Source organism: Amia ocellicauda, chromosome 12 (assembly GCF_036373705.1).
Source record: "Amia ocellicauda isolate fAmiCal2 chromosome 12, fAmiCal2.hap1, whole genome shotgun sequence".
Lineage (NCBI taxonomy): Eukaryota > Metazoa > Chordata > Actinopteri > Amiiformes > Amiidae > Amia > Amia ocellicauda.
In genome coordinates, this window is record NC_089861.1 from 22,887,271 (window position 1) to 22,903,350 (window position 16,080).

General features: G+C 43.3%; 1 protein-coding gene across 1 annotated transcript; it reads right to left on the reverse strand.

Annotated features, from left to right (window-relative positions):
• Window positions 1-1,643: 1,643 nt before the first annotated feature.
• On the reverse strand, window positions 1,644-15,300 carry LOC136764581 (uncharacterized). The gene is made up of 3 exons (XM_066718757.1): window positions 15,198-15,300; window positions 6,101-6,216; window positions 1,644-5,675 (listed from the first exon to the last, which is right to left on the reverse strand). Exons 2-3 carry the CDS (start codon window positions 6,192-6,194, stop codon window positions 1,885-1,887), a joined length of 3,885 nt encoding a protein of 1,294 aa, XP_066574854.1. The 5' UTR covers window positions 6,195-6,216; window positions 15,198-15,300; the 3' UTR covers window positions 1,644-1,884.
• Between the last annotated feature and the right edge of the window lie 780 nt (window positions 15,301-16,080).

Below are 16,080 nucleotides of genomic sequence, written 5' to 3' on the forward strand. Positions count from 1 at the left end.
TGAGACCCCCCCCTACTGGTCATAGACCTGGACCGGACAACCACAATGAGAGTGCCTTATGCCCCGAGTTAATAATTTTGAAGCACTGCGATTGGGAAACCAAGTACTTGTACTTATGAGTAATGTTTGTGATTTACCACACGCATATTTATGATAGAGCGTTAAATCACTGTTATAAAAACGTCACAAAGGTCATAGGCAAAGATTGTGGATTGTGGAAAAATCTGTGAGGATTTAACAGTGCATGTATGCAACTACAGAAAGCAGGTGTCGTGACGTGAATGCTCAAGTGAATTGCTGAATTGCTTTTTAATAAAGCAATGCCAATTCTGTAAAATTGCCAATTCTATATGCTAATTCTAAAACATCTAATACTGTGCATGTGCAGGGCATACAAACTATAAACATTTCAGTCTTCAAAAATGTTTATAGTGAATTTCTCATGTGGAAACCTTGAAACTTGAAAATGATGGAAAATTTTAAAAAAATAACAATAATAGTTTTAAATTGGATGTATACATACCTTTATTTTATTTAAAAATCCACATTTAATAATAAGTGTAATAATTTGTATGCATCCAAATTAAAAATGACTCAGCTTTCTTTGAAACTAGTTTATTTTTATTTAATTATTCCCTATTTTTTATCTTAACATTTCTACAAAATGTCTTTGATTTCCCTTGATCCACAGCATTTCAAATTAGTATTAACAGATCACAACACTGGTGTAACTGAATGCACTGTTTCACAATCCACAATCTAAGCCTGCGACCTTTGTAATGTATATTAGACAGTGATTTAACCAGCTATCCAACTCACAAATATATGAGGCAAAGTCACAGATACGTGAGTTGTAACTCACAAATATTGCAAATTGTACTCGTAATGTTCAAATTTGTATTTGTATTTGTGATTTGTACCTGCATTTACACGTGCAAATTCTTTTTACATATATTAATCTTTTTGACAGTGATCTCCCTCCATACATTCTTGTATGTATTCTTCGACTGCATCATCGACATGGAAGACAGTTTGATTTTAACTTGTTTTTTTGACACTGTGAGACTTTCAAGATATAATGGCATTCGGAGCTTGGTTTTAATTTCCTTTATCAACAAGAAGTCAATATATGCTTTTCTGTAATACTTCAAATGAGGGAGAAATGGGGAAAAGGTAAAATCAGTTGGACTATTAATCTAATCAATGAAATTAGACAATAGACTGGATTGGAATTAAAAGAAAAGTATAACTGCCTTTTTCAAATATATATATTTTTTTAACTGCAAAGAAACTTAATTTCTTATTATGGTAATAGGTAATTTTCTTATTCATAGAACCATTTCAATAACTCTTAAATGAGTCTATACATACCTCATTTTTAATTTATTGGAGGTTTCAATATAGATTGGAAAAAGAGTCCTCAATGCAACGTTTGACATGTCCTCCTCACTTTGAAATTATATATGTGAATGAAATCATGAAATTCTTCAGTCCGGTTAGGAAATATTTGGGGGAGATTGAATATGCCTCTTGCTCAATCCACTCTGTAGCCAATGTAAAGGGATAAAGCTATTCTGCAGAGTAGCAATGTCAACTTCAGAATCGATAGTGTCTTCAATAAACACAGGTCTCAAAAAACAAATAAAGGATAAGCACACCACACTGGAATTTATTCATGCACGTGACTGACAAGAAGGATAACTTTCTCATGTTGCCATCTTAATACCTAAAATGTACATACAGTTTAAACATTTGTAAAGCAACTGAAATGGTTTGATGATTAAAACATTGCATATTTTTAATTTAGCTCTGCAATATCATTTCACAGCACAACTGGTGATATTACAATTTTGAACTCCTACACAGATGGATGTATGAACTTTATCATTTTTTTGTATTAATTGCTTTCATAACAGAACTAATCTGTTTAAATTCTTTTGCAACTCTGCTCAACCTTTTGCTTCTTTCCTTTATTATCTTGCGCTCCTCAGGCAGCAGTTTTTCATTATTGGCAATCTTGGCGAGTATTTCAGAGGTTTGTTTCATTTTCTGCAGCTCACTGACACGATCCTGAAAGCCGGGTTTCCCTTCCTCTTCCTCGTTGCGGATGAGTAGATCGATGTACTCTACTGTGGAGAGAGTGTTTGGCTTTAAAGCAATTTCTTCCAGCCGAGCGAGACAATTGGAAGACAGTCTGATTAACCACATAATTTTGTCTTCAATCTTATGAAAGTCAGCTTCAAGTTTATCAAGCATCTCCTTTGTTGACATGAATTTTCCAGAAGCCTTAACAAAGTTATCCTTTAACTCTTTGACCGTCTTCTTAACTTTCTTCTCTTCATATTTCCATATGAACATCTCAGGTGAGTGTAAGGAGTAGTTGCAATGGCCTGGGCAGATTACACAATTTCCTTCATCATCCATGGCAGCACAAACTTCAATTGTATCTTGACTGGGAAGAAAACATCCTTGATGACATGAAACTCGACAACCATTACAGTTTGTTGACATATGATTGGCACGTTGCCTTATTGGGACTAGTTCCACAATCTCAGTTTCAAAATTTTGGTTTTGCTCCATGTTGGCTTGCTCATTCTCCAGACATTCCTTAATCTTCTTAATTTCACTCATCTTTCCCAGCCCAGCTGTGATCTGGGGCAGCAGTTTGGTCATGGCCATTTCCAGCCTCCCTCGCTCCTCCAGCACTTTCTTGGTCAATGTTAAATCTTTTCCTTCTACCTTTTCCAAGGTTTTGAAAAACTTTTTCATTTGCTTAAAATTTGAGGACCAGACAATCTTCTCCAGCTGGTTGTCATCTTCCACACATTCCTCATCCTCATCAGAGCCTTCCTCATCAGCATCACTTTCCAGTATTTTATTCTGTGTGTACATGGCCGAATTGTTGAATTCAAAATGAGTTGGCTTCCCTTTTTGGTTCTTGTGGCAGGGCAACTGTGCGGCTTCAATGGCACTCAAAACAGGGATGTCTTTTCCATCTACAAATGTGACCAGAACGAAAATGTTCTCTGCAATATCTTTCCCAAAGATGGAAAGAATGGAGTCAAAAACATATTGCTGGATGGAAGTCAACCGAGCCAACGAAGCCTGTACCACAAAGCACACAGCATCGATGTGATCCACTCCTTCTGGATTGGAAAAAAATTGCTTCACCTGCTCAGTGATCAGCTTGTCATGAGAAAGTCCTCGGGTATCTCCAAACCCAGGTGTATCAATAACTGTAATAGAGTAGGGGACAAGGAACCCCTTCTGGTTGTGGAGCTCATAGGACGTCACTATAGAGGTTTGACTTTCAGCCTGAGAGCGGTTGGTGTCCTCATGGATTAATTTGTATCGAAATTGATCTCCCCACTGCACACCCAGTACATAATTGATCATTGCATTGATCAGGGTGGTTTTCCCTGCTCCTGTGGCTCCAAGAACTATGATGACTTTATTATTCCCTTCTTCTACTTTCTTCCCAAATGTGTACTCCTGGAAATATTCATTGACCATAGGTTCCTTTTCTAGTGATAATCTATATAATGAAGGCTGCCCTTTCTGTATTAATTCAGAGAAATTTAAGAAATGGTCACTCCGTATTTCAATATGGCTTACATCTTGTGGCTTGGCTTCAGAATCTTTTGGAGTTGTTATTTCCATCACTGCACTTGGTAGACTTTTACCTTCTTTGCCGCAATCTGAAGATATTCGTATTATGTAGGAACTGCCTGCCTTTAAATTCTCCAGAGAGCACTCTCTCCTTGTGGTTCTAAGTTTAATCCATGTTTGAGTTTCATTCTCATGAGGAGTGCTGTTACCCTCCCTGTATTCAACCTCATAGGCAATGACACTCACTTCCTCTCCTACTGACAAAGGCATGTCCCAAGTAATGGTGATGGCATTTGGTCCTAAGGATTTCTGTTGAGGAGTTCCAGGTGGGCTTGATGGCAGTGTCTTGCAGTAATCTGATGCATCACTGGTGAAGCTAACTCCTGGCTTGCAGACTGCCTGGCAGCTGAATTGATAGGAAGTATTGAGGTCCAGGCCAGACACGGTAAACTTTGTTGTTTTGTCACTGCTATCTACTTCTGTCCAAACGGAGTCGTGCATTTTCTGGTACAGAACCCGATATTTCACAATCTCATTGACACCATTCTTCGGAGGATGCAGCTGTAAGTGGACGCGATCGTGCTCTTTTCCCAGTACTTTTGGGACACCAGGCTTTGACGGGAGCTCAAAATGCTTGCTTGCCAAAGCCCCCCTTTCAAACAGATAAACTGAAGATCCCATGTTGATGTCATCATTGATTGAAGCCACACAGAACTTTACAATCTGGCTGCTTTTGTTTGCTTTCTCAAAGTCTAAGAATAATCGAATATTCTGCCTTGTCAGTGTGGGTACCTCCACTGATCTGAACCACTTTTCAGAACCATGTTCATGGCTTAGCTGGGATATCCAATCTTCACCTTTTGCTTTTTCAGATGTCATTAGATACTTTTCCATGATAGTTAAATATTGTTCTCTTTGCTTTAAAGATGTAAATGCAAAGCACAGCACATACTCATTCACTGCATCTAGCACAATTTTGTCCAGATCACTACTGGAGGAGACAACCGGAATGTTGTTCATAATCTGCAGGTAAGATTTTAGCATGTTCATCTCCCGCTCCTTGTCTTCCAGGAATTCGGTCAACAGGACATTCTGGAATGGAGAACGTTCTTTGCTGTTCACAACATCAACCAGACTTCCTTCTTCTTCCCCACCCCCACGAATGGAGGGCAGAAGTTTTGCCAGAGATTTCTGAAAGACCAGCTTGTACTCTGAACACATGTCCTTAAACTTGTGCAGTTTGCGTTTGATCTCAGGGAACTGGACAGCAGTGGGGTCTTTCATCAAATCCTTGCACTGTACGTCACAATCATCCAGTTCATCTAAAATACGCTGTGAACGGCGAACTAACCCTATACTGATCTGCCTGACAATCTGTGCTGCTTGAGAGTCCAGCTTGGTCAGTGGGTAAAGCCAGACTTTCATGGGCACGGCCTGTTCTCCATCTTTGCCAAGCAATTGTGGAAGAACTGCATAAGTCTTCAGGGCATCTTCAAATGTCACCGGATTGTTCTCAAGAGCGAAATCCCCATAGAATTTACAGCTGAACTTGTCTGTCTGTTCACGCTCTTTGTCTGTCATTTTGAGGGATGCTTGGCCTTCGATTGATATCGTAGGGATTTTTTTAATAACAGCATGTAAACTGCCTTGGATCTCTTGGTGGTTTTCACTTGAGGACACCTCCCTGTCAAAGACAAAAAAGGCTTGTGCGCCATACAGAATAGCGGTCACGACATGAGTAGCGGATCCCTCCTGAAAGACATTAAGGTATTGTATGTTTCCCGCTCCTAAGTGGTCCATAGTGAGCTGCTCAAACCTGGTGGTGGTGCGATACTGCAAGGTGACACGCGACTGCCTTTTCGAAGTCTTCTTGTCGTGTAAATAGCTGGCTGAGCCCTTCACAGAGACCAGCCCGGAGAGGAAGCTTGCTTCCAGGGACGCCTCGACATTCAGAGCTGATGCTTTGTCCTCGGTGGAGTCGGAAGAAATTATCTGGAAATCTGTATTCGGCTGAGGACGCACGTCAATGTCTTTTTGTAGAGACTCAGCATCCCACAGTGTAATTCCTATAGTGGAAAAATTTGAATAGAAGGTAAATAGGGTACATTTTTGCTTTGACTCACTTGACTGAGGGTACATTGACTTGGGCATGAGGACAAATGCCCCCCCCCAAGGAGATTAAGGAGGGAGATGCAAGGGAAGGGGTGATATCAATGCTTGGGTAGGTGGAAATCTATCTTGATTGGGGTTGTCCTCTTCCCAATATTAAGTATAAAACAGAATATTAGAGTAACACAATGAACATCTACTTCCATTGACACTCATGTAGTGCACACTTAACACAATCAAACAAACAAACAACATTAACAGTGTTCAAATTGTATGGAGCATACATCATAATAATTATTATCACTGTTACTGTTATTGTTAATCCTTTTTAAAACACACATGGAAAATAACTTTGCTAGTCCTGAGGTGTAGAGGTCCTCACCTGGAATTAGCACATCCCGGCGGCAGTCGTACAGCATGCCCAGCTGGAAGGGCCGGCCCAAGCTGGCCAGCTCCACGGTCTGTAAGGTGGACATTATTCCAGGGCAGCACTGCTCACTGAAAACCAACAGCGTAATAAAATGTTATCATCATAACCCTGGTTCCATAAGAAAGAAAGACAACCATTACCAAATGGGAAGAGCCTTCTGACCTGCCAATCATGTGAAAACTTGTACCAAAGCTGCCCAATAGGTGCCCTGCTGGGAGTAGAAGTCCTGCCCCTGTGCCTGTGAAGTTTCTCCTCCTCAAATTAGCAACCTTCCATTTCTTCATCATGAAGGCCGTCTGGCCGAGCGACCACTGAAGGATAATGGTTGCCTTTCTTTTTCAAGTAAACAGGTTCAGAAGCCTTCAGTTCCAGCCCGGCTCCCGCCCCCGGGCCTTTGCACAACAGTTACGGGACACCTGTCACAGATGGCTCAAACCAGATGAGCACTCCGCAACTGAAGTTGCGGACCTGGTGGTCATGGAACAGTTCCTTGGCTGTCTCTCACGTTCCTCTGCAGACTGGTTGAAGTCTCACCAGCTCAAAGACCTGGAGGAGGCCACCAGGTTTGCGGAGAACCACCTGGCTGCATGTGGACAATTACACCTCCCAATGCCCGGGGGCAGACACTTCCCCATCAGTTCCCAAGACCCTCCCAAGGCCCGATTCCCCCAGATATGGACGTGGCACCGGAGACACCAGCACTGAAACCTGCCCCTTCTCAACCCATTTTCCCTTCCCCCACTGTCCATCCCAGAACCAAACCCGTCCCCTTGGCACCCTGTTTTTCTCTCTCTCCCTGCAGTGTGCGGCCCCCAGGAACAGCCACAGTGATGTGTTGGCGTTGCGGACAGCCTGGACACTGTCAGGCCCAGTGTCCACTAATGGAGGTAAACTACTCCACTGTATGTGCTGCTCGCCCCTCCACTCATGGTACTTTATGGTACCGGTAAGAATCGGGGGACGTGAAGTCAAGGCCCTCCTGGACTCCGGCTGTAGCAAGACCCAGGTCCAGGATGGCCTGGCACCTCAGGGCACCAGCAGGCGAGGCACTAAAGTGGCTATACGGTGTATTCATGGGGACATACACTGGTACCCCACGGCCCAGGTGACTATGATGATTGGTTGGGAAACTTATAAGATGAACATGGGGCTTGCCCCTCGTTTGCCATTCCCGGTGGTCCTAGGGTGGTATTGGTCTGAATTTCTGTCTAATATCCAATTGTGAGTGAAACCTTTGTCCAGCAAGGGGCTATGAACTGTCTTTTTCTTCTGTTTGCAGGGATATGTTCCACCAGGTGAGACGAGACGGGGAGATTCTGGTTGACAGAGCTGAAGAGTCCTGGGTCATTGGAGCGATCCGGAAGCCAAGGCAAGCAGAGATTGGGACGGACCGGGAGCGACAAGGAACCTAGCCAGAGGAGTCCTCATGGAGTGGGTCCCAACCAGAAGGCCCGGCCGACCATCTACCTGGAGCCCGGCCTGACCAGGACTGCTCCCCGCTGACGTCACCAGCCAGGATCCAGGAGAGGCCTCGGATCCCAAGGACCGACCAAGCAGAACGGCGAACAGCCAGACTTCTCCCCGCAAGGCCCCGCTCCCTGCAAGAGCCCCGGAGGTGGAAGCTGCTCCCCAGCCAGGTGGACTTTCCCCAACCTCCGGATTCAGAGCCTCTGGACCCTTTCCCAGGTAGGAGAGTGCAGCATGGCCAAGTGAACCACCGGTGTGAGGCGCCACAATGCGGTGCGTTTCAGCCGAGAGGCTGGAGTCGAGACCACGGCCCTCACCCAGCTGGAGTTTAGCAGATCTGTGCTGCAGAGGGGCCTGGACTTCACCCCTTCTGAGCTGAACTGCATGGTAAAACTGCCTGGACCTAGGGACGTGTTTGAGGTGAGTTTTAATAACTATTTTAACAGTAAGAGACAGAATAACAACACAAAAATCCAGAAAAACGCATTTCAAAAAAGTTATAATTTGATTTGCATGTTAATGAGGGGAAAAAAGTATTCGATCCCCTACCAATCAGCAAGATTTCTGGTTCCCAGGCGTCTTTTATACAGGTAATGAGCTGAGATTAGGAGCAATCTCTTAAAGGGAGTGCTTCTAACCTCAGCTCGTTAACTGTATAAAAGACACCTGTCCACAGAAGCAATCAATCAATTAGATTCCAAATTCTCCACCATGGCCCAGACCAAAGAGCTGTCCAAGGATGTCAGTGACAAGATTGTAGACCTACACAAGGCTGGAATGGCTACAAGACCATCGCCAAGCAGCTTGGTGAGAAGGTGACAACAGTTGGTGCGATTATTTGCAAATGGAAGAAACACAAAATAACTGTCAGTCTCCCTCGGTCTGGGGCTCCATGGAAGATCTCACCTCGTGGAGATTCAATGATCATGAAACGGTGAGGAATCAGCCCAGAACTACACGGGAGGATCTTGTTAATGACCTCAAGGCAGCTGGGACCATAGTCACCAAGAAAACAATTGGTAACACACTACGTCGTGAAGAACTGAAATCCTGCAGCGCCTCCCCACCTGAGTGTTCATGCACAGAAGGGGCCTAGCCCCTCTTGACACCTGCCTCTATAAGGGTTTTCTGGGGAAGGAGACAGAGGCTCATATCTTTAGGGATTGCCCCTCCGCCAGCAGGGTCTGGCTCCTGTTTTCTCCGTTCCTCCGCAGGTTTGCCGTTCCTGTGCGGGTGACCACCCAGCAGATCCTTTATGGTCCAGCCAGGGGAATTACATTGTCAACCCTGAGGTGCTGGTGGTGTGTCGTCTGTGCAGTGAAACAGGCCCTTTGGGAGGGATGGAACATCTGTCTGTTCAACAAGCAGGAGCTGGACCCAGTTGTCATCGCGCCGAGAGGAGTGGTAAGAGACTATGTCCATCTGGAGGTCCACCAGAGGGGCAAGGAGGAAACCTTTAAGAACTGGCACATAGAAGATCTGGGGGAGCTCAGGATCCCATGATGGGACCCACCTCCGGGGACGGCAATCTCCCCCTGCTGGAGCCCGAGTTAAGATCTTTTAACCTTTTTTAATGAATGATTGCTTTTAAAATGCACTTGTTTTTTTGGTTGTTTTGTTATATTATTTTGTCAAATGCATTGGCTGTTTGGATTTTAATTTTGAAAAGCATCAGATTGTTTTGGTTTTGTCTTTATTTTATTGTTTTATTTGTTTTTTTATTTATTTCCAGTTAATTTCAATGCATTTGACCTTTTTGTTGATTGGCAGTTTGCCTTTTATCACTAGTTTATTGTTTGATTGATTAAAGTACGTTTATTTGAGTTTATGTATTTTGGTTTAATTTAATCACGTTAAGATTTTAAAAATTTTAAGTGATTTTAGAATTGTTTAAAAAAATAATAATCATAAGTATTAAAATTTTTAATATTTTTAAATTTGTAATGTAAAATACTTAAACAATAAAACAGTATTTCTTATATCAAAGATCCTAGGCTTTCATTGGGAAATGGCTCTGGGGGCCGATCAGATGTGGCTGCAGGTGATGTGAAGGGCGGGGACAGCCTTCCCTCTGACTCCAGTGGCGCAGCAGCTGACAGTACTCTGTCGGACCCGGGGAGGGAACGAGCTCTGGAACTTGCCAGCTCTCGCCTTCTTCCACCAGGAGGGGCAATACCTCTGGCCCAGCCCCGGATCTCGTCTTCTCCCGGGTTTCTGATTTTGCTCTAGACCAGTCCAAGGATGATGCCCTGGGTCAGTTATATTACCAGGTCGCAGTTGTGGACGGTCGTATAGTGAATGCATAGAGAGTGTGCTTGTATCCCCAGTTCCATATCGAAACAGACTTACTGTATAGGGTTACCAAAAATCGTGGGGGACACCCGATCATGAAACAATTGCTGGTACCACATTTACACAGGCGCTTTGTGTTTCTCTCTGTACACAAAGTACCTATGGCAGGTCACCGGGTTCGTGACAAGACCTTAAGTGGATAACGGACCGATTCTTCTGGCCAGGCATCAAAAAGGAAGTAGAAAGGTGATGTGCTGCCTGTCCAAAGTACCAAAAAACCAATGTCAGTGTGGTACCACAGGCTCCGCTGGTGCCGCTGCCTCTCATGGAAATACCATTTGAGCGCATTGTGATGGATTTGATTGGTCTGTTAGAGAAAAGCTCTGTGGGGTATCGATTTGTGCAAGTCATAGTGGATTCTGCCACTCTGTACCCAGAGGCGATTCCTCTATGAACAATGTCAGCGACTAGGATCGCCGAGGAGCCGTTTAAGGTCTTCACTCGGGTGGGGATCCCAAAGGAAATCCTGACAGATCAGGGCACTCCCTTCATGTCATGCGTGATGCATGACCTCTGTAGGCTGCTGGGGATAAAGTCCATCAGGACCTCAATCTATCATCCCCAGACAGACGGCCTAGTGGAGTGCTTTTACAAACCCTAAAGAACATGATCTGTAAGTTTGTGAGCACAGACACTCGGGACTGGGACAAGTTATTGCCGCCCCTGCTGTTTGCTGTACGCAAGATGCTCCAGGCATCCACCAACTTCTTTCCATTTGAGCTGCTATACGGGAGGCAGCCAAGAGGCAACCTTGATTTAATAAAGGAGGAATGGGAGGCTACGGCCCCTTCCGGACCTCTATGGTACAGTACGTCCTGGTACGGCCAGTCATTGACAAGGTGACCACGATCGCCTCCTGTCCGCCTCCTAAGTCCAAAAAGGGAGTTTGGCAGTTTTTAGGGTTTGCCGGGTATTATCCTCAGTTTCTGATGGACTTTGCCACCCTGGCTAATCCCCTGACCAAACTGACATGGAAAGGTGCTCCAGATAGATGGAGCAGTGCCAGGTGGCTTTTCAGGCGATTAAGGACCACCTCTGCCAACACCCTGTGTTAAAATGTCCTTACTTTTCTCTCCCTTTTATTTTACAGGCTGACGCCTCGGAAATTGGAATGAGCGTGGTCCTTTCCCAGAGTGTTGGAGGTCAGGAATACCCAATCATCTATTTAAGTAAAAAGCTATCTCCCCAGGAGCGTAATATAGCATGATCGAGAAGGAGTGTCTCGCCATCAACTGGGCTGTGGAGACGCTCCGCTACTACCTCCTGGGGTGCCCCATAACTCTGGAAACGTACCACGCCCCCCTGCAGTGGCTGTACCACATGAAAGACTCGAATCATCGCATCATGCGGTGGTATCTTGCCCTGCAGGACTTCAACTTCTGAGTCCATCACCGCCCCGACCCTCAACATCTCAACGCTGACTTCCTCTGCCTTCCTTTTTCTTCCCCTTCCCTTGTCCCATCCTCTTCTTCCTCCCTTTTCTCTAGGCTCGCCTATTGGGCGGTCCTTTTCTAGAAGGGGGGTGTGTGACAGGATGCTGTCTGTCACCGCATGGCTGCTGCTGACACACTGATAAGGTGCTCATTGGCTGCAACCGTGTTGTCGGCTGGAGGCGATGAGCACTAAATCGATTGTGACGTCAGTAGCAGCTGTGCTTCGTCTATTTATTCCCTCTCTCTCCTCTCCCTAGTAGGAAGTTGTCTGGAGAACCGAGGACAGAGGCTCAACCGATTCGGCCGCCCTGAGAACACAATTTTATGTATTCTTTGTCTATTTAGTTAGTAACTGTCTTTGTTTTGTGTATTTTGTTGTGGCAAGAAGCCGACTTTTGTTATGATCGAACCCTCAATAAAGCCCAGACAAGGCCGGCAATCCAAAGACTCCTTTTAGTTCTTTGCCCGACGTTCACAGTAGAATTTAGAACAAGGTAAGTAATGTTAAGACTGTACAATGCACTAGTTCTCATCTGAAATACCGTGTACAGTTCTGGGCACCACACTTCAAGAAAGATATTGCTGCTTTAGAGGCAGTTCAGAGGAGAGCAACCAGACTTATTCAAGGTTTGATGGGAAAGAGGGAACTGCACCTTTACACCCTGGAACAGAGGAGACTACATGGGGACTTGATTCAAGTCTTCAGAGGAGCTTTTCCAGATCAGCAGAGACACACGCACCTGAGGACACAAATGGAAATTGGGCTTCAAGGCATTCAAAACTGAAAACAGGAGACACTTCTTCACACAGAGAGTTGTCAAAATCTGGAACAAATTCCCCAGTGATGTGGTTGAAGTGGAAGGTGGAACATTTAAAAATAGACTGGATAGGATCCTTGTATCACTTGGTTGTTAATGAACACCAAACGACCACAATGGGTCGAATGGCCTCCTCTCAGTTGTAAACTTTCTTATGTTCTTCATATGATCAGCCAGCTGAGCCTCAAGATCACAGACTCTGATCTCTAGGATGTCATCATGCCGACAACGTTCACAAATTAAATCTTCCTGGATAAGTTCAATAATTCTGCAAACCTGACATTGTAGTGGCCACATGCTTCTAAATTTAGCAAGTTGTTGATGCCCTAAACACTGTGTCTTGGTTTTGGTCCCCAATTCAACTGACTTTCTTGTTACAGAGAAACTGCACAGCTCTTCAACAGATGCCTTTTTTTTAGCTAATTGTGGACATGAATGAGGGACCCGTTGCAGTGTGCGGTGCTTCTCCTGGAGAAGCGAGCAATCCGTGAAATGCCCTCGACGGGGCAGCATGAGGAATTCTATTCCCTATACTTCCTTGTGCCCAAGAAAGATGGCAGTTTCCACCTCATCTTGGATCTGAGGCACCTGAACCGCCACCTCAAGGTGTTGCGCTTCAAGATGCTCAACCTGTGCACCATGTCCCAGGCCATCAAGCCTGGCGACTGGTTCACCACAGTGGATCTGAAAGATGTGTACTTTCACATCTACATTACGCAGGCACACAGAAGTTTCTCTGCTTCGCCTTTGAGGGCAAAGCATTTCAGTTTACTGTTCTCCCTTTCGGCCTGTCGCTGGTCCCATGCACTTTTTCCAAGTGCACGAACTTCATGTAAGCCCCCTCATGTTGCCAGGTTCAGGTTACCAGGAGCAGGTTACATCACACACCCTCCTCCTCGGTCTCCTCCAAATTGAGGCCGCTGCAGTGGTGGTTCAGGTTTCTCAGGAAGCACCCTCGCCACAATCTAGCATGGCAAGTCACAGTCACTCTGGCATGCTGGTGCTTTAGCCCTCAAAATTTGACCCTTGGTGTGCCCCTGGGGCCAGTCTACCACCGAGCAGTCATGATGACAGATGGCTCCTGTGAGGGACGTGGAGTCCAATGCAAGTGGACGGAGCCAGCATGGGCCCTCCATATCAACGTCCTGGATTTACAAACAGTACTCCTTGGACTGTCTCATTTCCTGCCAGTTCCACGGGACAGACATGTGCTGGTTCAGACGGACAACACAGCGGAGGTCGCCTATATCATCAGGCAAGGAGGTCCCCGGTCGCGCAAACTATACTGTCTAGCACGCGGTCTGCTTCTGTGTGCGCAGTTCTTCATCCAAGACCACTCAGGAACCCTAGAGATTGATGCGCTAGCCCACACATGGCCACGCTGTCTCTTTTATGGGTTCCCACCATTCCCCCTTCTCCCTGTGGTCCTGGTGAAGGTCAGGAGAAAATGAGCAACAGTTCTGCTGATAGCCCCATGGTGGCCTCACAGATTTTGTTATGCACCTTTGAATCATCAAGGGGCGGGGGGGATAAGACAGCACCTGCAGTGATCCAATGAGATCCAGTGAGATCCATTTAAGAGGAGTTTTTGTTTGTCAAAGGGAGATTGGAGAGAGAGAGAAAAGAAGCAACCAGGGCTGCAACTTTTCTTGTGAGACTAGGTTACATTGTTTACTGTATATCTCATATACACTTGTGTAATTTGTGAATTTGTAAAATGTATTATGCCTTCAATTGCACTTTATTATTGCATTTTGTATTGCGCTTATATTTTGTAAGTCGCCCTGGATAAGGGCATCTGCAAATTAATTAATTATTATTATAATTAATAATAATAATAATAATAATAATCATAATCATAATCATAATCATATAGTTAAATAAATTAAAACATTAAAAACACTGCCTAATAAGCATTTGCAAACCATTGTTTTAGATTGGACAGTTTCCACTTACCACAGGTACACCAAAATGTGTTATCAAGACCCTTTGGATGTTAACTAATGCATAAGGAGCACTAGTAATGCATTGGTAAATCATGAACAGTTAAGCATTAATCATGTTTAGTAAATATATCAATATTTTCATTTATGTTAATAAAGGTATTTAATCTTATTTCATAAGACCATTACATTTGTTTTGTCGTGGAAAATATGGTGACTGTTGTGACAACTCTTAGGATTAGGATTAGGACTCAGTATGTCATCCTTGAAATGATTAATGTTTATTCATGTTACATAAGTAATGTGTTCACGTTAGTTACTACCTCTGAATATTCAGATAAAGAAAGACAAACCAATACATTCATTAATGCGGTAGTTAAATAATTAGTTACCATTACCAAAATACTTTTCATGCCTTGTGCCCTGTTGATGCATTAGTTACTGTTTTTATTTTTTTATTTTAACTAACATATTAGTTAATATCTGATAAGGGGTACTTATTGTAAAGTGTTACCAGACATGCTGAGTTGTATTTCAAATTGTAATGTAATATATATATATATATATATACATATAGAGAGAGAGAATATTGTTGCTTAAAAAATCATAACAAAATCCCATAACCAATCCACACAGACGCAGGGAAAACATGCAAACATGCACACAGGCAGACACCCAAGGTCAGATTCAAACACTATTTCTGATGTGCTTTGAAGAGGAATGGCAAATTAGATATTTCTTTAAGCACCAGCATATAAAATGCAGCATAATAATTCATAATCACAATTTAATAATACATTTTTGTATTCCAGCCATGCATATTTCATATTCTTTCTTAATTCCTATTCCAATCACATCAGAAACACATATTAGCTGTCTGATTACCTTATAATATTGGAAAAAGAAATCACATTACAATTCAATAGCTATATATCTGTCACAGTATCCTACTGATTGGAGAGAATTTGAAGACAGTATAGAGACACCACAGAGAAACAGAAACAATGACACTAAGTGAAATTAAGACATTCATTACCTATTTTTACGTTTATTTTCCAAGCCTTAAATGCTATGTTTTCCTTGAAGTCCCTCTTGGCAGTCCTCGGTCTCTACACCAGTCTCTTCAGGCTTTGGTCTCCTCTGTAATCAAATGAGCTAAAAAATATACTATATACTTATATATTTATACTATAGCCCCACCTCCAATGAGCAAGCTCAGCCAAAGAACAAGTTCAAGGTGGCTACTGAACGTGTCTTTACAATCTGGTTGGTTCAAGAGATGTGACCAACATGGACATAACTGATTAACTGGAATATCAGCTGCAGCACAGCATATATTGCTGTCGATGACCAGTGTTTCCTTGTGTCCTAGTAGGAAGATTAAATATGCATTTAGGTCATTTAAAGTTGTGCCACAGATATATAATTAAAATAAATAGTGACAGTAAATAAGAAAATTGATAGAGTATGTCATAAAAACATGTTAACATACAAGCATATTATTTACAGATACCTATGTGGTTATACACAACTCCTAGCACCCTCTGTTTAAGTTCAGTTGATTTCCTGAAATCTTCACTATGAATCAATAAGTATTTAAGAAGCAAAATGGTCACAAAGGGGGGGAATTCCACCATTGTAAAATTGTACAACTTGTGTCACGTCTCCCCAGAGATTTCTGATTTACAAACATCCAGAGACATAGCTGAAGGGGATCTTTTAGCACATGCAATGGTTGTATATATATATATATATATATATATATATATATATATAATCGAAATAAAGCCTATATATTGAAAGCTTTAATTTGTAATATTTATGATTATTTATTTTTATGAGCTATAGTGAGAAAAATGTGTCACCTCTGTTATACGGTTGTACCTGTCTGCCAGCCTCTGTCTGCGCATCCTGGGACG

Coding starts and splice junctions, on each gene's coding strand:
- LOC136764581 (XM_066718757.1), bottom strand. CDS start 6,194: ATGTCCACCTTACAGACCGTGGAGCTGGCCAGCTTGGGCCGGCCCTTC. Junction 5,676..6,100: donor CCGGGATGTGCTAATTCCAG/GTGAGGACCTCT, acceptor TTTCCACTATAG/GAATTACACTGTGGGATGCT.